This window comes from Ceratotherium simum, chromosome 13 (assembly GCF_057802395.1).
Source record: "Ceratotherium simum simum isolate JZ-2026a chromosome 13, ASM5780239v1, whole genome shotgun sequence".
NCBI classification, from domain to species: domain Eukaryota; kingdom Metazoa; phylum Chordata; class Mammalia; order Perissodactyla; family Rhinocerotidae; genus Ceratotherium; species Ceratotherium simum.
The window spans coordinates 39,901,739-39,924,991 of record NC_141912.1 but is presented as its reverse complement, the minus strand read 5'-3'; the positions used below and the strand labels follow the sequence as shown (position 1 = coordinate 39,924,991).

The 23,253-nt window shown below is 37.6% G+C and overlaps 1 protein-coding gene across 1 annotated transcript in view; it reads right to left on the bottom strand.

The window, feature by feature from the left end:
- The window catches only part of DNAH8 (dynein axonemal heavy chain 8), a 290,688-nt gene that overhangs the window by 166,192 nt on the left and 101,243 nt on the right, over window positions 1-23,253 (bottom strand). The window contains exons 31-38 of the mRNA XM_014782746.2: window positions 21,711-21,848; window positions 21,304-21,544; window positions 10,661-10,860; window positions 7,505-7,658; window positions 5,917-6,080; window positions 4,658-4,760; window positions 3,552-3,656; window positions 3,003-3,164 (exon numbers count right to left, since the gene is read on the bottom strand). Of these exons, the coding sequence (XP_014638232.2) occupies window positions 3,003-3,164; window positions 3,552-3,656; window positions 4,658-4,760; window positions 5,917-6,080; window positions 7,505-7,658; window positions 10,661-10,860; window positions 21,304-21,544; window positions 21,711-21,848 (1,267 nt within the window). The remainder of the gene's footprint in view (window positions 1-3,002; window positions 3,165-3,551; window positions 3,657-4,657; window positions 4,761-5,916; window positions 6,081-7,504; window positions 7,659-10,660; window positions 10,861-21,303; window positions 21,545-21,710; window positions 21,849-23,253) is intronic.

Genomic DNA, 23,253 nt, shown 5'->3' with positions numbered 1-23,253 from the left:
TTTTCTTTCTCAAGAAAAGCATATGGAATTAATAGACTCTTTGTTGTATATTTTTCTTTAGCAAGTTTTCCAAAGGTCTCTTTGCATCTTCTAAAAAAAAGTGTGCTGCCTGTCTCCTTTCTTGATCGCACAATCTCTCTAATATCCATATCATTATCCACATCTACTTCTCTGCCTATATGTTTATCTAAAGTAGAGAGAGAGAGAAAATGAGAAGGGGAGAAGCTTGTCCTTGTCTCCTGATGAAGGCATAAGGAAATAGTGAGTGAATGTCACCTTACCTACAATTTCTGCCCCAGAAAAGGGAGTAAAAGTAGTTAGAACTTGCCCCCTCCACCTCCTCGCTGCAACAGTTGTCACTTTGGGAGGTTTGGTTCATCCCCAGAGTCAAGCAACAGATCCAAGATCGTCTGGACCAAAAAGGAGCCCCACATGGGGCAGAGGACTGAAAGCAGTGTGTATGGCATGTGGATACTGCGGGGCGTGGCACTGGATGCTGGTAAAGCCGCCCCTCCCCTCCCCTTATCCCTGCCTCCTCAGGAGCTTCCACGTTCGTCCTGCTAGAGCAGTGGCCAACCCTGGGCTCTGCAGGTGAAGACGAATGAAAGCACCTGGCTGAGGTGCGCAACAGGATGTAGAGGAAATAGCCCATGTCAGTCAGAAAGCTCCCAATAAGTAAGCCAATTCTGACCCTGACGGAAGCAGAAGGTGGCACAAGATAGGAAAAGCGAAGAGAAAAAATACAGAAACAGCAGTGGAAGGCTGTCTGATTTAAAGACAGACCCACAGACCCTGAAAAATCACCGCATAGTGGTATATTCTAAAAACTCATCTTTAAAATGACTATCTTGAGTCACCAAGAAAAGTTTAACTTATGTTTTTTACTCCGTTAAAGAAGGCAGGGGACTTGATGAAAACTGCAGGACATCTCATTAAAATAAAAAAAGAAAAAAGAAAACAAAATAAGCATGCTCATCCTCATCGATATTATTTGATGCCTGTAATAAGCACATTAAAAAATACTGGAAAGGAATACACTAAAATATTAACAGCCATCATTTTCAGGTGGTAGAAATATGGGAAAGGGAAAGTGAAATATTTCACCAATATTACTATAAAAGTAACTTATAAAAAATTTATTTAAAAAGTAATTTATAAAAAAATATTATTTTCACTTTTATGGTTTTTGAATTTTTCCAAATTTTTGAAATAAGGATCCATTTCATTTATAACCTTAAAAACATGTTTTAGAAGAAGGCAGAGGTGAAATTTTAAATAATTTTAGATAACTTAAATTACCATTGTGGTGGGCAAATTTCAGTTACTTGAAAAAATTGCTTTAAAGAGTAACGCACATATATATATTCATTCAATGTATATATTCTATATATATATTCATTCAATGTCTACTCATTCAATAAATACATTACTCTTTAAAGCAATTTTTCCAAATAACTTAAATTTGCCCATTACTATGTTAAGATTTTTATCTAAAATTGTTTAAAATTTCACTTCGTTATTTGTGTATATATATGTGTGTATGTATACACACTAAAGAAAATCCTGAAAGCTAGTCAACTTTCCTGCTCTACCCTGTTCAACCTCACCACAGCTTTGAACTTGCTCTTCAACTTTTCCACCTATAATGCTAAGTTCTCTGTCTAAACTAGACTGAGCCTCTCCTTCAGAACATACAGGGTGAACAAGCTTTCCTGGGGGAGGGAGAGTATGTTGAGTTAGTATAAGGAGCTATTTTCTCAGCTTATCAAATTAAGTATTTTATAAAGCTTTACCATAAAGGTAATAATGCTAATAAAAACATTAAAGTTTGCCAAAGATATTATACAATATAAAATATTGTATTATACAATATAAAAAATAACGATATTAAAATATTATCTCCAACAAAGGTTGATTCTATATCTGTAGTTAAGTTGTTTGAATAAATAATTTCCTGGGGCCAGCCCAGTTGCACAGTGGTTAAGTGTGCGTGCTCTGCTTTGGTGGCCCAGGGTTCGCAGGTTCGGATCCTGGGCACGCACTGACACACCGCTTGTCAAGCCATGCTGTGACAGGCGTCCCACATATAAAGTAGAGGAAGATGGGCACGGATGTTAGCCCAGGGCCAATCTTCCTCAGCAAAAAGAGGAGGATTGGCATCGGATGTTAGCTCAGGGCTGATCTTCCTCACCAAAAAATAATAATAATAATAATTTCCTGTCATTTCAGCTGTCTCCACTGTGTGCGCAGTAATTCAGGATTTGGAATGTCAGTTGGGAGGAGCAGTTGGAGAAGAAATACAGTTTGGGCAAAAATTGCCTATATTTTCCTTGGATGTCTCCTGCCTTCTATCCCACTCTATCTCTGACCTGGATCACAAATCATCACTTTTCATTTATCTTGGCTGAAAATTTAATAAAACTCTTGGCTCTTCACTTTTTATATCCAGTTTTGATAATACTTAGCACATCAGAATGCACTTCTAAAAGCCATGGGACATGAGGGCTCTTCAAGAGAACACCTGCTCCAACCCCAGCCTCCTCAAGGTCTTCTCTCTTTAAAAAGTCGGTTGCATGAGAAGGCCTCCTTTAACAGATTATGCCAATTTTTAATCACTTGAAGGGAAGATAAAAGGTAAGATGCATTTCTTTCAAGAAAAAATATGTTCATTCTTCTTATATATGCCCATATCCATATCTCTATCTGCATTTATATCTACCTATGTATGGCTATATAGAGATAGACGCCTTCTATATAGATAAGTGTCTTTTATATATAAGACGAAATTTTCCATGAGTGGTTTTAGCCTAAGTGTATTTAGAATAGTGGCAAGTCCTCTTCTGAGGGATGGGGTGGGTTGGCCTAGAATGGTGTAGATGGACAAGCAGGTGGTTGGGAACCTAACTGGTTCAAAGCTACAACAGCCTCCACACCATCAGGCCAACTTTCTCCTGAGTATCCTTCCCCCTTATTTCCATTATTTAAACACTGTGCATTCTCACCTGCGCTGGAAAGTGATTGAGGAAAGGTAAGAGCTGAAATCCTGAATCACTGATTTGATAGTATGCGGATCGAATTATATTATGTAATGATGACATCTGCATTTTTAACAATTCCATAAGCCAAATCTCCACAGGACCTTTGGCCATCACAGGAGTATCCAACTAAAAAATATATTACAAATATATTACAAATTGACAACGATTTGGTATTTTTACAAATGTCACACACTTAACTGGATAAACCATAGCACCTCAATGCAAAGCAAATAATACTACACAAAACATTTAAAACATGAGTAATATCAACTAATACCACAAGTGGAAGGAACTATGAAGATCATCTGGTCTAAAACTTTCATTTTGTAGATGATAAGATGAATCTCAGAGAAGTTAAATGAGTTATTCAAACTGGTGTGTAACAAAGCCAGGGCTACAGAACTAGAATCCAAGTCCACCTCCTCTCCCTTTTTTCCATAAGAGAATTGCATTCTCCTCAACCTAAATGTTTAAAGAAATCCTAATAACAAAATTTTGAACAAGTTAAATTACAATGATTTTTTCTCCTTCTCTTGATATGACGGCCAGGATGCGATCATAGTCCTTTGCGTGAAATGTCACCTCATTTATGTTGTCAGATACTGCAGGGAGATGTGGCTATAAGAAGCACAAGACAGAGCATAAACATCATACACGAGGCTAAACACAAAAGCCATTGAGAAGTTTTAAAACGCCTTAATATTTTTTATATTTGTAGACACTTAAGAGTTTACTTCATTGTTTCAAAAAAAAAGCTTTAACCCTTGCTTTAACCCTTGACTGACTCGGAGGCCCACTTTTTAAAATCCAGCCCTAGAGAATGTTTCCTCTAAATCTTGCAAATGCCCCTCTTATGCTATGGAGATTGGAGTAATGACTATCGCCTTCGTCCAGATGGAGACTGAACCATACGGTCCCTGTCCTCTTCCCTCCCAGAGACAGCTCAGTCCTGCCCTCCCTCTTGGCTCTATCCCTGCCTGATGCAGCTTTTACTTCCCTCCTCTCTTTCCTCAACCCTACAACTTCCTGAAAATGAACTAGGAAGATATTATTAGCTGTTTCCCAGATTCCCAAACATAAACAGCCCTGCGATGTGTTTCATTGCCTCCTCCGCCCAGTTCTCTATAGTTTTTCTCTTTCTTCTGGAAGTATTGCCCTCGGAAATGGCTAAAAGCATTTGAGAAACATTCTGGATGAGAAAAAAGGACAAATCCAAACCACAATCCCTATTTGACCTAGAATATTTAGATTAAAATACTCATAATAATGAATTATATTTAGTGAGCACATATTGTGTCCCAGATGCTTTTAAATGCATTATGTCATGTAATCCATATGACAATTCTATAACATGGGAACCATTAATATCCTAGTTTTAGAGATGAGAAAACTGAGGCACAGAAAAATTAAGAAGCTGGCCAAAGTCACCCAGCTGGTGAGTGACTGGTTGCCTCAGGTTGATGGGCTCTGAATACACAGTAAATAGGATATTTTATAATCAACATAATTTTTGATACTCTTCTTTCCTGCCTGCACTTTTATGATGTTAACTGCATTTTTATTATTGATTATGTATGCCATGGAAAAAAACGATTTAGGTAATAGATTTTAGATTATACCTGTATGGTGTGGGAATCACTGGCTTGCCCAAGAATTTCCAGGAGAACTGGATCAGATACAAAGAAGAATCTTGGAAATAGTAATCGCTTCTTCTCCAAATACCTTTAAATAAAGTCATGTTACCAAATGATTTTTTCTGAATTATTAATTTTTGGGTTTTTTTAGCAAAGATACAATCACTAACATTTTCAATAAGACAATAGCAAACACTTATAGTCATTTCCCATTTTCCTCCGAAATGTTTGGTTAGAACCAAAGTCCATGTTCCACCACTGACCATGCTTGGGAAAACAAGTGGAAAGAAGAAAGGGATTCAGGGCAAGCCTGCCCATCATCTGTCATCTTTCTCATCAAGAGCCCTCCTGCGACTTTTCTAAGAGTATTGTGAATCTCACGGCTTAAACCCAGGGAGAACACATAACTTATCTCCAAACCCGGACATTTTGAGAGTGAAAGGGGGTACAACTAACCATTAAGCCAAGACACAGGCATAAACTTGGACAAACCAGGACATATCATTATCCTATTTCAAATAGAAATTGAGAATAAACTGCCTTTTAAGAAAATTATCCAGGAATTTGTCTGGTTAATTGTTCTCTTAGTGCAGATCTCTACTCCATGCCTGTAGTGGGTTGAATGGTAGCCTCCCAAAAGATATGTCCATGTCCTATTCCCTGAAATCTGTGAATGTGGCCTTATTTGGAAAAAATATCTTTGCAGATGTATTGAAGTTAGGGACCTCAAGAAGAGATAATCCTGGGTTATCCAGGTGAGCCTTAAATCCAATGACAAGTGTCCTCATAAAAGATGCACAGGAAGAAGAAGAAGAGGAGAAGGGAAGACAGAGACACATATTGGAGTTATGTGGCCACAAGCGAAGGAACTCCAAAGCCACCAGAAGCTGGAAGAGGCAAGGAAAGATTCTCCGTTAGAGCCTTCAGAATGTGCTGGCACTTTGATTTCAGACTTCCCGCCCCCAGAACTGTGAGAAAATAAATTTCTGTTGTTTTAAGCCACCCAGTTTATGGTAATTTCTTACAGCAGCCCTACAAAACTAATACAATGCCTTAGCTCACCCACTCCTAAGTTGAAGGTTTCTTTTTTTTGCAGAAAAATTAAATTTATGTGAAATGTTAAATTCCTATTGCCACTTCAACCATCACTACCAAACCAGAAATGCAGTCAATACTATTAACTTGTTTGGGATAAAACACTGTCACATATAAAATGATAGATAATTTAAAAATGAACCTCTTACCCTGTAAGTGACTTCTGACATAATTCCAACTGTTCGTGTAAATGAGGTAAAAGTTGCCCCATAGTTTCATCTCCAACACAGCAACTAATCACATTGGGATTCTCGTGAGCTCGCTGCATTATCTTTATCCACGACTTGTCAATATTCTGAAAACGTTTTGCTTCCTAAAAAAAAAAATCCATAGTTAGTAAAAATTAGCATTTGGATAGTTGAATAAAGCAAAGTCTTCACTTCGGAATTTCCTATAGTTCTTCAAACGAGCCTCCATTAGTCTCACGCTATATAATCTAAAGGAGCAATTTTTTTCCATCTGAATTAACTCTGAACAACAAAAATCCAAAGTCATAAAACTGCTTATTGAAATGCTGCTTTATCACAACGGGGTTTATCGCTTATTTGTTTTCTTACATTTAATACATTTTTCAAAGTGTCACATGATTAATTTGCAGAGCTATCAAATTAAAGCTGAAATCTAGGCTTTCAGCACCCCAGGTGTTTTGGTTTGACGAGCAAACTGAAGAAGCATGAAAATAATTTGATCTCAGGATCCTTGGAATAATTACAGCTCAATAGTACCCCAGGAAAAAGAAAAAGAAAAAACAATAAAAACCCAAAACAAAGCGTCATTTACATTTTTGCAAATGAAAATTTTCTATTTACTATGTATGATATTAAGCTTTGTATTCAACTGCAAAAATACCTCTAGAAATTGGCATAATATTGCCTCTTTTAAAACTTTTAAGTACTTTTTTTAAAAAAAATGCAACTTTCTGATTAAAAAGAAAACATTTATTTTTTTAAAAACGTGTTACAAAGGGAAATCGGTCATTTTCAAAACCCTTTTATCCTTGATTTTTCATGGATAGAGATCCTGTAGATATGGAAATTCAAGAAGATCAGGTTTAATTTTTACAAGAGGAAAGTTACCTTCATAGTAATAAAGCTATTAGTAAGTTACTGGCATTTATTTAAAAGGCCCTAATAAAGCTGTTTTAAAGATTTTGTTACAGGCTTCTAAGCCTAAGTTTCTCTGCCCCACAGTATGTTTTTGATCTACTATTAGTCGACTTACTAATAGTTAACCCGCACTTACAGAATACAGATTAACTTTAATTCTACTCTCAGAGAAATGTTATAAGGCTAATTCTTGGAAGAGATGAACTACTATAATTTAATAGTATCATATTTGAATGTACATCACATCTTCGGAGAACCTGGAGATTTGAAAATATGTGAGTTTCTTCTTTCTGTTCATGTAAATCAAAGGTCACTTTTTTTTTTAAACTTTTTTTGGAAAGGGCCAGATAGTAAACACTTTAAGCTTTGCAGGCCATACAGTGTCTGTTACTTAACAACTACTCAACTTTGCTGTTGTAACACAAAAGTAGCCAGAGACAGAACATAAATGAATGGAGGTGGTTGTGTTCCAATAAAACTTTATTTACAAAAACAAGCAAGTTGGCCATAGTTTGCCAACCCCCGGTGTAAGTAATCAAACATGACCATATGTCTTTGTGAACACTTTTACAGACACGTGTAGACAACACACACCACATTATTCTATCTGTAGTTTAAAAACTATATTTACCTGAGGTAGCTGTTTGGCAATATCTCCACCTACAAAGACAGCTTCAAGATAAACCCAAAGGTTCTGAACTATTAGCCACTCTTCAATTATATCTGAGGAAGTGGACAGTTTATACACCCAGTTCTGGATATTTTTTTTAAATGGAGCATTATATCTAAAAAGTAAGAATGAAAAAATATTATATTTTAAGGAAGATTTAGAAAATAGTATGGGCTAACAAAAGTAAATTACAGGAGCAACATTTCCTTGGAAATGAATGTTTTTTTCTAAAAGGCAGTTCCTAATAAATTTCATACAGCTAATGAGATTTTTGCTTTTTATGAATAAAACTCAATTAATATAATTATAGTGTGATTTCACTTATTGTTTCCATGTATCAGTCATAGACTAGGAAAATGGGCCAAGTTTTAGGCCACAGAGGTCCAGCAAAGGAATTGTGCTGGTTGCTTCCGGGAGTAAAGAGAAAACAAGGAACAAGATAGTCTTCCAAGACTTCTGCAAACCAAATCCAAGTGGAGATTGCCAATGAGAATAACACACAGGACACCGTTTGTTACTGGTCTGTGGAACCATTACCACAAGGCCAGGGTCAAGTTTTAGCTCTGACGTCCACTTACAGATGTGCTCTTCCCACTCACAAACTGCTAATTCCACCAGGCACTGTGCCTAGGTTCCGCAGTGTTAGAGATCCAGGACAGCTACCCCAAAATAGCATGGTTCCTGTTTTCTCACCATCAGGACTAGCTGAAGGGTTCAAGAGCACACAAGGTGTCCAGAAATCTGGGCACAGCTAAGAAAGACAAGAAATGGAGTGGATGCCATGGAGGAAGTGATGGGAAAATACTGGGTAAAGACCCAATACCCTACAGTTGGATTAAGAAGCTAACTTCAGTTTGTGGCAATGGCAAGTAGTTTTGATGTGATATAGAGGCATTTCCTGGTGAGCAGCACTTCTTGACTAGTGTCTTAAAATTTTTCTTGATCCAGGACAAGGTGACTTGAAGGTGCTTACAAATAGATTGGGGTTCTTCTGGGTAGAGTCTGATGCCTGAGTACAACCCATAATTTCTCTGGAAGCCTATATTATACATGGAGGTATAAAGGGAGTTGTACAAAAATTGCTCCAAGGAGGTAGGTGAGTTGTTCAGGCAGTAAGAGGCATTTTTTTTCTCAACACCCAATTTATACTAGCCTAGAGCTGAAAGGCAGTCAATATGCCAAAAACATTTTCAAAATCAAGACTTGCAGACCAAGACAGTATGGATGGGTATTTCAGAGAGTTGAAGCACCTACATATTTGGGGCCAAAAATGGTCCTGCACAGGGGAAAAAAACAGTCATCTTTGATGGTGTACAACTTCCCAACATGAAAAAGGAAATTTGAGGCCGGCCCTGTGGCTTAGTGGTTGAGTGCGCGTGCTCCGCTGCTGGCGGCCCGGGTTCGATCCCGGGCGTGCACCGACGCACCGCTTCTCTGGCCATGCTGAGGCCGCGTCCCACATACAGCAACTAGAAGGATGTGCAGCTATGACATACAGCTACCTATTGGGGCTTTGGGGTAAAAATACATAAATAAAATTATAAAAAAAAAAAAAAAAAGGAAATTTGAAATAAAATCTAGCATAACTAGTTCCTGTCCTTTGGGCAGATACCTGCACTGCACAACTTTGCATGTTGGAACCTGTCATGACCAATAGGAAGGCCCATGGAGCCCCATGGAATCAGGGATCCACCAGGAAAGTGTCACAATACAGGCAATATCTAGAGTCAAGTCTCACCCGTGGAGATGTACAATTTCCTTCTGAAGTCACGTCCACGTGGCCCTAGAGATCCAGCAGGCACTGACTGCTAAAGACCAGTCTGTGGTTAGTTCTGGAAGAGGCTTTCTGGATCCACTTGGTGTTGCAACGTTCTCTAGGAGGGGAATCTCCCAAAGTATTGTGACTTCTTAGATATCCTTACACTCTTTCTAGCAAGGCCTCAATATTGAGTTTACTAGCAGTATAAATAGGTACTATACTAATCAGGTTATATGTAAGTTAAGTATGAAATTAAGAAAGCCTTCAGATACCGAATTTTTTGGCCAGGCCACAGACACTGTTCAGGTGAATCTAAGCCCTTCTTCAAGAGGTCATCATTCAAGAAATCAGGATGGCAAAATTTGCAATGAACCATGAGAAAGCAGTAGCCTGTGAAGTCTAGGAACCACTGAATATCCTATGGTCAACTTTGCCAGGATTATCCAGATTCCCTGAAAGCAGAGGATGCACCCTAGGATCTTAACTCCAGCAAGTTCAACCAAGAACTCCCAGAAGTAGGAACTTTGTGGATTAGCACATTATCCAAATACAAGACTGCCTCTGTGGCCAGAGGTCATGCAGGATGTCATTCATTAACCAGGGATCCCAACCTGGAGAAGGGGTATTAGAAGCTCCATGGACCCTAGACATTGACCTCTGTTAATGATGGGGTTGTGATATATTTCTTAGGGTGTTAGGGTGAAGAACAGTTGAAAATTACTGCATAGTCAGGTAGGGGATTAAAGGTTGCTAATGTTCAGACCAAGACCAGATAGTACACAATCTGACTGAGTCCCATTTCCTAAAGCTGCTCTTGAGATTACAGTCACCTTCAAGCTGGTTCAATAGTCCAATTATGGACAGGTTGGCTCATTTAGGCCACAGCAGACCCAGCACAGATTCACCACTTTTCACCATAAAAAATGCTAGTGTGTAAGTGCTAAGCTCTTAATGGTATATTCCCTTCATATCTTGCCAGTACACTGTTTCTGGGCCACTGGGTAAATACTTGAGCAGGTTTAAAGGAGGACAAGGATGACAAATCAGAGGAATGAAAGAGAAAGAAGAAAAAATGGAAAGGTCATCTCAGCGGGGAGCCAAGATGTTCAGGAGATAAGCTGTCAATCCAAGGGAGAATAATTATGATGGGGCCCACCAGGAAAAATAGGAAGGGGAGACAACTATCATAAAAGACGAGATGGAGGCCATGATTATTAGGGAAATATGTAAGGACAGGTAAGAGTTAGCACTTTAGGTCAGAATCTTGTGTTATGCTACAGCTGCAAAACTGGGCTTTTACCCAGTATTATATAACCCTCAATACCAATTAAAACTTTCCCCCCAAATTATAAAATTACCTGTTGCTTAGCAAGGAACCTAAGACCATTAAACTATCCTCCATCAAGGTGATAATTTCTGCCGATTCAGTTCCTTTGAGCAGGAGTTCTCCTTTTCCCTTAAATGCTGCAAAAATCAGGTTCTGGTTGGTCCAATTCTCAACCACCTGAGTCAGCTTGGCTTCAATATCCTTCTCCTTAATGGCAGATATGCAAATATCCTTCAGGGGGAAATAAAAGAATATGTCACGACATTTTCAATTACAAATTAAGGGCATTGTAACATCATAGAATGTTTTAGCTTGGACCTAGAAGTCATGTGTCATCTTCCAGCCAAGAAAACCGAGGCTCAAGATCATTGTGTTGCAAGTTCAAACCAGAATCTTCTGACATTCTGACTACTAATTATTTTTCTGTACCATATACATGAGATAATGGAACTTAAATCATTATGTTTCTTGATTATATTTTTAATTGGAGTTTTTCAGCCAAAATGGAGATAATCACAGCTGCTCTATCTCAGTGGCTTGCTATGAGAAGCAAATGAGAATATATGTGAGAGTCTTTTCAACTCTTTAAAGTAACACATAAACATTGCTATATTCCTGCCTGTTCTGGTCCTCATATGAATATCTCATTTGCTTAAAAAAGCAATTATATTTTTTTCTTATGGATTTTCCTGTTTTTTCTGAGAATCCTTGATGTGACAGTCTCACAAGGGAAAATAAAAGTAAGGTATTTTCCCCCCACCATTCCTCAATTTATTTTCATACTTTGAATCATAGAATCTCAGAGATGAGAAGGAATTTAAAGGTGCAAGGTATTTCCACGAATAATTATTATACAAATTAGTGTGTGATAACTTTTGTAAGAGTGGTGTGAACTGTTGTGAGCTCTGAGGAGGGAGAAATGACTTCTGCCTGCGGTCAGGAGGAAAGGCTTCACTGAGGAGGGAGCATCCGAGAGCCAGTGGGATTCCAACGGGGGGAGAGAGAGGACATTCTACAGGAGGGAAAAGGCTGCCTTTAGGGGCAGTGAATCCAGTAACAGTAGGAATCCAGCTTGGCTAATAGCAGAGCCTGTGGGTCAGAGCAAACAGGATGTACTGGGGTAGACAGCACTGAGAATCTGTTTTGGAGAACAAGTAGTTAATAACTGAATCCTAGAGTTCCTTGGAATTGTAAAATGAAGTTTTCAAAGCACAGCCTATGAATGGCTATATTCTAAAGTGTAAACACCTACTTACAAGAATGAGATGGTCACCAAAATTTTTTAACTCTTTGTTTCCTTCAATAGTATTTGAACAACATTTATAAATAAGACCAAAAAATGCTTTGAAAACAAACTTTTGGTGTACATATGTTGTTAAAAAGAGGCAGGGGAGGGGCCAACCTGGTGGCATAGTGGTTAAGTTCGTGCTCTCCGCTTCAGCAGCCCAGAGTTCGAGGGTTTGGATCCCAGGTGCAGACCTACACACCACTCATCGGGCCGTGCTGTGGTGGCATCCCACATGCAAAGTGGAGGAAGATTGGCACAGCTGTTAGCTCAGCAACACTCTTCCTCAAGAAAAAAGAGGAAGATTGGCAACAGGTGTTAGCTCAGGGCCAATCTTCCTCACAAAAAAAAAAAAAAAAGGCAGGGGAGAGGTAGAAAACTCAAAACCAAATATATGGGAGATTTCTGGTCATGTGGTACAGTTCCTCACCTCCGAAAACATAGAATAATGGATAAAATACAAAAAGAGAAAGTAAAAGACAAATATATCCAGGCTTAAAAACATGATAAATATTGCCATGAACCAGAAGTGGAGAAGATATGCCGACCGGTGGGTGAGGCTGAAACCCAGGCCTGCGGGCTCTGGTGAGTGGGGGCCAAATCCTCGGTTCCTGTGGGACAGAAGGGACTGAAAGTGGTCTATAGGAGAGGCAGCATCAGGGGCAAGGTCCAGATCCCTCCACTGCGGAAGGAGGCTGCCTCCAGCTGCCATCTGGGCAACTAGACTAAATGAAGCTATGGACCTGGGGGATGCGGTGACACGGACACAGCCCCACAACCAGGACCAGAAACAGGTCAGCTCTGCCTGGATCTGCCTCACCACAGCAGAACAGAGGATGTAAACCACTGCTGTAACACCTGGCTCTGGACTTGGGGATCAGGGGAGATGGGGGGTAAGGGGGAGAAACCACAAAACCACCACACAAGGAAGGCTAAGAATCAGAAGGAGAGAAAACAAATTTAACAAATTATAAAAGCCACATTTTTTTAAAGTCTGCCATTCAAAATGAATCCTCTCAAAAATAAAAATTACAAAACCCATGAAAAAAATCTAACAGTCAGAGGGATAGCCAACATAAAATACAATCAGAGTAAAAACTCAGTCCAGGTGAAATTAATTTTATAAAGCAATCTGAAAAAAAAAATCTTTATGTTTAATCTGGGGTTGTTAGAGTATGGGAGGTATAGATGAAATAATATTGGCGATGAGTTGATAATTGTTGAAGTAAGAGGATCTCTACTTCTGTTTGAAATTTTCCATACTAAAAAATTTTTAAGTAATGGTATTTAGGATGCTCAAAGGGATATAGGAAGGACTCTATAGATTTGAGATTTATAGGTTTGAGAACATATAAAATATTTGAGAATATATATTGATTTAAAAATCTATAGATCTAAGAATCTATAAAAAGGACAGAAAAAATAAAACAAACAGAGAAATGAGAAAAGAACAGGTGGCCACAAAAGAAAAAGAACCAAGCTCCAGTTCAAGATGGTGATATTGGAGGATCCTGAATTCATCTCCTCCCACGGACACACCAAATCCATAGCTACATAACAGTTTCCTCTGAGAGAAATCCAAAAACTAACAAATGTGTAGGAGCGACTCCTACACATCCAGCAAATGAGAAAAAACCCACACTGAAACTGGTAGGAGAAAATGAGATACAATCTCACCATAAACCCCATCCCTGGTGCAGGGACCCACAATCCAGAAGGAACCCAAAAACCAGAGCTTCTCCCTGAGGAGTCAAGGGTTTGAACCCCACATCTGGCATCCCAACTTTTAAGACCTACACCTGAGAGATGAGCCCCCAAAACATCTAGTTTTGAAAGCCAACAGGGCTTGTATCCACGAGACCCACAGGGCTATAGCAAACTGGGAAAGAGTTCTTAAAGGGCTCTGTGTAGACTCATCTGGCTACACCCAAGGGTGCAGCACAGAGGCAACAGACTGAAAAGCACCCAATCTTTCTGTGAAAGTGGCCTATTTGCTTATCTTAAAGCTTTGGCCTGAGGGGCAGGCATCTAATTTAACATACAACTAGAGGCCTACTGAAATACTCTCCAAAGACAGAGGCTGGTAGGCACCATCGTTGTGCTCTCCCTCTGCCTCATGCTAGGTCACCAGTATCTCCCAGAAAGGAGCTTGTGCACATGTCCAGTGCCCTGGTTTTTTGCAGCTGCCACCCAGGGGATGCCTTTTGATTTCCTGGCTCTGGTGGCAAGTGGGGCTTATGTTTGAGGGTCACATTGGACTGTAACAAATTGAGAATGACTTTTTAACTGGTTACTCCCCGGGTGCAGCAGAGCTTATCTTCATGGCTGTAGCCTGAGGGGGTAGGCTTCTAACCAAACACACATCTATGGGCCAACTGTAACCCTCTCCAGAGACCTTGGAGGGCTGACACTATCTTTGCACTCTCCTCTGCCATGCTCCAGAGCACTGGTGTCTCTGAGAAAGAAGCTTGCATACACAACTGGTGCCCAACTTTTGTTGCTGCCACCCAGAGGACAAATCCCTGGATGGCCTGACTCTGGTGGCCAGTGGGGCTTGTGTTCATGGGTTCAACAGGATAGTAGCAAACAAAGAAATAGTTCTTAACTGGTTATCACCCCAGGGTTCTGTCTGCCGAGAGAGCAGACAGAAATGTCCATCTCTCAGTGTTCCCCCCACCCACCCAAAGAGGTATATTTGTGTATTTCAAAAGCTGCTGCCTGAGGGTCTGGTTTCCAATCAGTCTGAATCTAAATGCTGACTGATATTCTCCACTTTGGGACACTGACAGGTCTTGGCACACCCTCAACTGCTGGGAGCCAGGAAGTATAAATTAGACTGCTTGGACAATCACAAAGGTTTCAGAGATAACCAAGAGCTAGGACAGGGTTGAATGATAAAGTTCATCTCCTACATGAGGCCACTCCTTAGAGACTGGGAGAGGTGGCTGTTTTATCTAATGCATAGAAACCAACAGAGAGAGTCAAGTAAAATGAAGAAACAAAGGAATATGGTCCAAATGAAAGAATAAGATAAAACCTCAGGAAAAGACCTTAAGAACAGAGATTAGTGATTTACCTGATAAAGAGTTCAAAATAATGGTCATAAAAATACTCACCAACCTCAGGAAAACAATGCATGAACAAAGTGAGAATTTCAATGAAGAGGTAGAAAATATTAAAAGTACCAAATAGAAGTTACAGAGCTGAAGAATACAATAACAGAATTGAAAAATATAAGAGAGGCATACAATGGCAGACTAGGTGAAACAGAAGAAAGGATCAATGAACTTGAAGACAGGGCAATGGACCTTACCCAATCACAGCATCAAAATGAAAAAAAAAAAAAGAAAAATAGTGAGGAAAGCTTAAGGGACTTATGGGACAGATCAAGTGGACCAACATTCACATTACAGGAATCCCAGAAGATGAGGGAAAGGGGCAGAAATCTTCTTCAAAGAAATAATGGCTGAAAACTTCCCTAACCTGGGAAAGGAAACACACATCCAGATATAGGAAGCCCAAAAAGTTCCAAATCAGATGAACACAAAGAGACCCACACCAAGACACATTATAATTAAAATGTCAAAGGTTAAAGACAAGGAGAGAATCTTAAAAGCAGCAAGAGAAAAACCACTTGTTATGTCCAAGGGAACCCCCAGAAGACTATCAGCAGATTTTTCAGTAGAAACTTTGCAGGCTAGAACAGACTGTCACAATATATTCAAAGTGCTGAAAGAAAAAAACTGCCACCAAGAATATTTTACCCACCAAAACTGTCTTTCAGAATTGAAGGAAAGATAAAGAGTTTTCCAGATAAGCAAAAGCTAAAGGAGTTCATCACCACTAGATGGGCCTTACAAGAAATATTATAGGGACTTCTTTAAGCTGAAACAACAGGGCACCAATTAGTAACAGGAAAATAAGTGAAAGTATAAATCTCACTGGCAAAGGTAAACATATAGTAAAATTCAAAATAATCTAATGTTGTAAAGGCACTTGGTTAAACACTTACAAAGCTAGTATGAAGGTCACAAGACAAAAGTAGTAAAAATAACTACAACTACAATAATTTTTTAATGGATACACAAGATAAAAAGATGTAAATTATGACATCAGAAACAAAACAAGGTGGGGAGAATAAAAAGGTAGAGCTTTAGAATGCATTTGAACTTCAGTTGTTATTAATATAAAACAGGCTGTTATAAATCTGTTATATGTAAGCCTCATGGTAACCACAAAACAAAAACCTATAGTAGATACATGAAAGGAATCTAAGCATACTACTACAGAAAATAATCAAATAACAAAGAGAGAGAGAGCAAGAGAAGAAAAAAGGAAGAAAGGAATTACAAAACAGCCAGAAAACAATTAACAAAATGACAATGAGTACATACCTATCAACAATTACTTCAAACGTAAATAGACTAAATTCTCCAATCAAAAGACAGAGAGTGGCTGAATGGATAAAAAAACAAGAGCCATGTCTACATGCTACCTACAAGAGACTCACTTCAAATGTAGGACACATTCAGATTGAAAGTGAAGGGATGGAAAAAGATATTACAAGCAAATGGAAATCAAAAGCAAGCTGGGGTAACTATACTTATAACAGACAAAATAGACTTTAACACAAAGGGTATAACAAGAGATAAAGAAGATCATTATATAATGATAAAGGGGTCAAACCAACAAGAGAATATAACATTTGTAAATATTTACGCACCCAACAGAGGAGCACCCAAATATATAAAGCAAATATTAATAGACTTGAAGGAAGAAATAGACAACACTACAATAATAGTAGGGGACTTTAATACCCCACTTTCATCAACAGATAGATCATCCAGACAGAAAATCAGTAAGGAAACATTGGCCTTAAATGACACATTAGATCAGATGGACTTAACAGACATATACAGACTATTCCATCTAAAAGCAAAAGAATACACATTCTCCTCAAGCACACATGAAACATTCTCCAGGATAGATCACAGGTTAGGCCACAAAACAAGTCCTAATAAATTTAAGAAGATTGAAATCATGTCATGCATCTTTTCTGACCACAACAGTATGAAATGAGAAATCAATTACAAGAAGAAAACTATAAAATTCACAAATATATGAAGATTAAACAGTATGCTACTGACCAACCAATGAGTCAAAGAAGAAATCAAAAAATACCCTGAAACAAATGAAAATGGAAATACAACATACCAAAACTTAGGTGATGCAGCAAAAGCAGTTCTAAAAGGGAAATTCATAATGATAAATGCTTACATTAATAAACAAGAGAGATCTCAAATAAACAACCCAACTTTATACTTCAAGGAAATAGAAAAGGAACAAACAAAGCCTAAAGTTAGTATAAGGAAGGAAATAACAAAAATCAGAGTGGAAAAAAATGAAATAGAGACTGAAAAGACAAGATCAAGCAAACTAAGAGCTGGTATTTGAAAAAATAAACAAAACAGACAAACTTTTAGCTAGTCTCACCAAGAAAAAAAGCAAAAAGACTCAAATAAATAAAATCAGAAATGAAAGAGATGTTACAACTGATACCATAGAAATACAAAGGGTCATAAGAGACTACTATGAACAATTACATGTACACAAATTAGACAAGCTAGAAGAAATGGATAAGTTCCTAGAAACATACCACCTACCATGACTGAATTATGAAGAAATAGAAAATCTGAATAGACTGATTACTACGAAGGAGATTGAGTCAGTATTCAAAAACCTCCCAACAAACAAAAGTCTAAGACAAGATAGCTTCACCAGTGAATCTTACCAAACATTTAAAGAAGTATTAACACCAATCTTCTCAAACTCTTCCAAAAAATAGAAGAGGAGGGAATATTTCCAAACTTCCATTTTATGAGGACAGCATTACCCTGATACCAAAACCAGACAACGCCACCACAAGAAAAGAAAATTACAGGCCAATATCCCTGATGAACATAGATGAAAAATTCTCAACAAAATATTAGCAAACAGAATTCAACAATACATTAAAAGGATCATGATGGGATTTATTCCAGGGAAGCAAGGATGGTTCAATATCCACAAATCAATCAATGTGATACACTACATTAACACAGTGCAGGATAAAAATCATACAATAATCTCGACAGATGCAGAAAAAGCATCTGACAAAATTCAACATTCACTCACGATAAAACCTCTCAACAAAGTGGGTATACAGAGAATGTACCTCAACATAATAAAGGCCGTATATGACAAACCCACAGCTAACATCATACTCAACAGTGAAAAGCTGAAAACTTTTCCTCAAAGATCAGGAACAAGACAAAGATGTCTACTGTCACCACTTTCATTCAACATAGTATTGGAAGTCCTACCCAGAGCAACTAGGCAAGAAGAAATAAAAGGCATCCAAATTGGAAAGAAAGAAGTAAAACTATCACTATTTGCAGATGGCATATTATATACAGAAAACCCTAAAGATGCCACCAAAAAACTGTTAGAACTAATAAAAAAATTCAGTACAGTTGCAGGATTAAAAATCAATATACAAAAATCAGTTGCATTTCTATACACTAATAACAATCAGAAAGAGAAATTAAGAAAACAATCCCATTTACAATTGCATCCAAAAAAAAAACACCTAGAAATAAATTTAAAAGGAGGTGAAAGATCTGTACACTGAAAACTATAAGACATTGATGAAAGAAATTGAAGAAGACACAAATAAATGGAAAAATAGTCCATGCTTATGGGTTGGAAGAATTAATATTGTTAAAATGTCCACACCATGCAAGCAATCTATAGATTCAATGCAAACCCTATTAAAATTCCAACAGCATTTTTCACAGAAATAGAACAAACAATCCTAATATTTGTATGGAACCACAAAAGACCCCATATAGCCAAAGTAATCTTGAGAAAGAAGAGCAAAGCTGGAGGCCTAATGTTTCCTGATTTCAAACTATTTTACAGAGCTACAGTGATCAAAACAGTATGGTATTGGCATAAAAACAGAGACATAGATCAATAGGACAGAAAAAGAGCCCAGAAATAAACCCACACAAATATGGTCAATTAATTTATGAAAAAGGAGCCAGAAATATACAATGGGGAAAGGACAGTCTCTTTAATAAATGGTGCTGTAAAAACTGGACAGCCACATACAAAAGAATGAAACTGGACCACTATCTTACACCATACACAAAAAATAACTCAAAATGGATTAAAGATTTGAATGTAGGACCTGAAAGCATAATACTCCCAGAAGACAATGGAGGTGGTAAGCTCCTTGACATCGGTCTTGGCGATGATTTTTTGGATTTTACAACAAAAGCCAAAGCAACAAAAGCAAAATTAAACAAGTAGGACAACATCAAACTTAAAAGCTTCTGCACAGCAAAGGAAACCATCAACAAAATGAAAAAGCAACCTACTGAATAGGAGAAAATATTTGCAAATCCTAAGTCTGATAAGGAGTTAATATCCAAAATACATAGAGAACTCACACAACTCAATAGCAAAAAAACAAACAATCCAATTAAAAACTGGGCATAGGACCTGAATAGATATCATTTTCCAAAGAAGACAAATGTCCAACAGGTACATAAAAAGGTGCCCAATATCACTAAACACCAGAGAAATGCAAATCAAAACCACAAGAAGATATCACCTCGTACCGGTTAGAATGGCTATCATCACAAAGACAGGAAATAACAAGTGTTGGCAAGGATGTGGAGAAAAAAGAACACTTGCATACTGTTGATGGGAATGTAAATTGGCGCAGCCACCATGGAAAACAGTATGGAGGTTCCTCAAAAAATGATCCAGTAATTCTACTTCTTGGTATGTATCTGAAGAAAACCAAAACACTAACTCAAAAAAACATATGCATCTCTGTAGTCATTGCAGCATTATTTACAATAGCCAAGACATCAATGGATGAACAGACAAAGAAAATGTGGTATAAAATATAGAATGGAATATTAGCCATAAAAAAGAAGGAAATCCTGTCATTTGTAACCACACAGATGGACCTTGAGGGCATTATGCTAAGTGAAATAAGTCAGATAGAGAAAGACAAATGCTGTATGATCTCACGTATACGTGGAATCTAAAAACAAAAAAACAAAAAAGCCCAGAACATAGCTAGGGAGAACCAGACTGGTGGTTGCCAGAGGCAGAGTCTGGGGGTGAAATGGGTGAAGGTGATCAAAAGGTACAAACTTCTAGTTATAAAATAAATAAGTCCTGGGGATGTAATGTACAGCATGGCAACTATAGTTTTAATACTGTATTGTAAATATGTAAGTTGCTAAGAGAGTAGATCTTAAAGTTCTCATCACAAGAAGAAAAATTTGTAACTATGTGGGGTGATGGATGTTAACTAGACATACTGTGGTAATCATGATATAGACATATATCGAGTCATTATGTTGTACACCTGAAACTAATATAATGTTATATGTCAATTACATCTCAATAAAAAACAGATACTATGGCGCCAGCCCTGTGGCGCAAGCGGTTAAGTGTGCGCGCTCCGCTGGGGCGGCCCAGGGTTCGCCAGTACGGACCCTGGGCGCGCACCGACGCACTGCTTGGCAGGCCATGCTGTGGCGGCGCCCCATATAAAGTGGAGGAAGATGGGCACAGATGTTAGCCCCAGGCCAGTCTTCCTCAGCAAAAAAAGAGGAAGATTGGTGGATGTTAGCACAGGGCTGATCTCCTCACACACAAAAAAAAAAAAAAACAGATACTATGCAAACGCTACAGGTAAAAAAAGAAAAAGAACAAATTAAAAATCTTGCAAAGTAAAAATATAATAATTTAAAATATTTAGTAGACTAATAGGAAAAGTATAGAATTAGAAATTTGGAAAATGTTCTGAGGAACTCACCAAGAACACAATACAGAAATAAATAGATTTTTAAAAATAAAAGTGTAGGGCCCGGCCCCGTGGCTTAGCGGTTAAGTGCGCGCGCTCTGCTACTGGCGGCCCGGGTTCGGATCCTGGGCGCGCACCGATGCACCGCTTCTCCGGCCATGCTGAGGCTGTGTCCCACATACAGCAACTATAAGGATGTGCAACTATGACATACAACTATCTACTGGGGCTTTGGGAGAAAAAATAAATAAATGAAATTATAAAAAAAAATTATTTAAAAATAAAAGTGTAGTTAAAGGACAAGGAGAATAGATTAAGGATTTCCAAAACTACATATTTCAAATAATCATATTACCGCCTTGAGTTACAGCATTATTTTGCAAAACCATTCCAAATTTTGGGGGTGCATTATATAGGGCAATTAGTATACCCTCGAATAAAATGTCTCTTGGTACAATTTTCAGAAAAGAAAAAGGAGACATTCTTTAATGGAGGATTGATAAGACCTTATAATATGTACCTCAATGTCATCCTTATTTTTAAGGAGTGGTGCTTCCATAATATTTCTAAGACAGAAAGAATCAGATTCCACATCAAATGGAGTTTTAGTTAACTCGGATATTCGGTCCCAGTGTCTCTGTTTCATTGCTTTATTGGTCATCATTTCTAGCAGAGGACATGACTCACTGAAATCATCAATTCTTTTTTTCAGATCCAAAAAAGCTTGCCAATCTTTAAGACCTTTTGGAAGTTTACGACATCTTTCAGGGAAAAAAAGAAAAAATTATTTCATCTACACATTTCTTTGAAGAAAGTGTTATGTATATACAGCAATGTATCAGAGGATAAATTCACTGGTGAAATATCTATGGGACCCTAAGAAGATAGGCAATAGAAAAAGGTAAGCTTAATTCAATTGAAACTCACCTGTTTTGAAATTCCTGCAGTTCTGCATTAATTTTTTCAATGTCTACATCTCCCCAAAGCATTTCATAATAACCACTAATATTGCCCATTACAGTATCATACAGTCCATAAAGTTTCTGCAGCAAGTTGAGCTCCTTTCTGGGAAACCAAATAATTAAGTCATTACATAATGTATATTTTAAAAATCAATTCCACTATTGGATAGGCAGAATTCATCCAATCAAAGATTTCATACATTATCTGTGTAATATCTTATAGACACCAACATGCATACAACCCTGTTGGTTTCCAAACCAAGACTTTATTAAAGTTCCATCAATTAGGTCAGGTTTACAGCTCTCAAATATTCCAAATCACACTATGACTTGACATTAACAAATGGTTTGATTATTATTACCATACCAAATTTTGCAAACAATGTGACCAAAACTTGATAACAAGATCAAAGCTAAGGCTAAGGTTTCATTTGATTTTTTTCTTTCAAATGTAAGCTAGATTTTTATGACAATGTCTGCCTTTAAGTATAACTTTAAACATCACTTTCCTACTAAAAGCTTTCCTTCATCTGCCCAAATAAAGGTATATCCAAAACAAGAGTAAAAGGAAGGATTCCAGGTCCAAGTAAAGGAAATGTTCTTTATTGCATAAAACACCAAAAATTGACCACTCAACAAAGTTTGTGGATTCTCCCAGGAATTCCTTAACCTTTAGCATATCATGAGGGTCCACTGGATCCAATTTAAGTTTTTGAGTTTATTTCTTAAGTAGTTCTAACTATTTGTAAGGCTTGATATTCACAACTCATGTTATTTATTATAGATAATCCAGAGGCAAAAGATAATACTTGCTTATGTTTTAAATGGAGTAAAACTCTCTCTATCTTGCAATTACCATATGGGTGCACTGGACCCTTTTATAAATCTGACACATTCTGGAATCTTAGTTATCTTGTTTTTCCAATTCTTGTTTCATTTTGCTAATTCACCACCCTAGGAATTATTTCATTATTAATCACTGATTATTCCCAACTATGCTAAAAATGACTAAAATAATAAGAAAAGAGAAGAATGATAAAATCACCTATAAAGATAAGGCAATAGTGAAAAAAATAATCACTCTTGCATCATCCTTCAGGTTTCTTATTGTGTTATGCAAAGTATTGCATCATCTTTCAAGAAAGCACAAAGAAGAACTCTAGAGATAATATTTTTGTAGTCTTTTGATTTTTGTTTATTTGGCTTTCACTTAATACAGTTAAGAATTCAGAATTTTTCATTTTCTACCTAAAACAGTAAAGAGAAGAAAATTGACAAAGGAAGGTTCTTCCCAAGTATTAAACAGAAAAGAGACATAAAGCAACACTTTAGACTCTAATTTTGACAGTGAACCTGATGGTGTAAGGTAAATCTCAGACTATGAGTCTTTAGATGACAATAACCTAGATGAATTTTATTAAACACAATAATTTATGAGTGAACAATATATTTCAATAGAGGCCAGGGCTTCACCATGCAACAGTTTCCAAAAAGATCCTAGACCATCC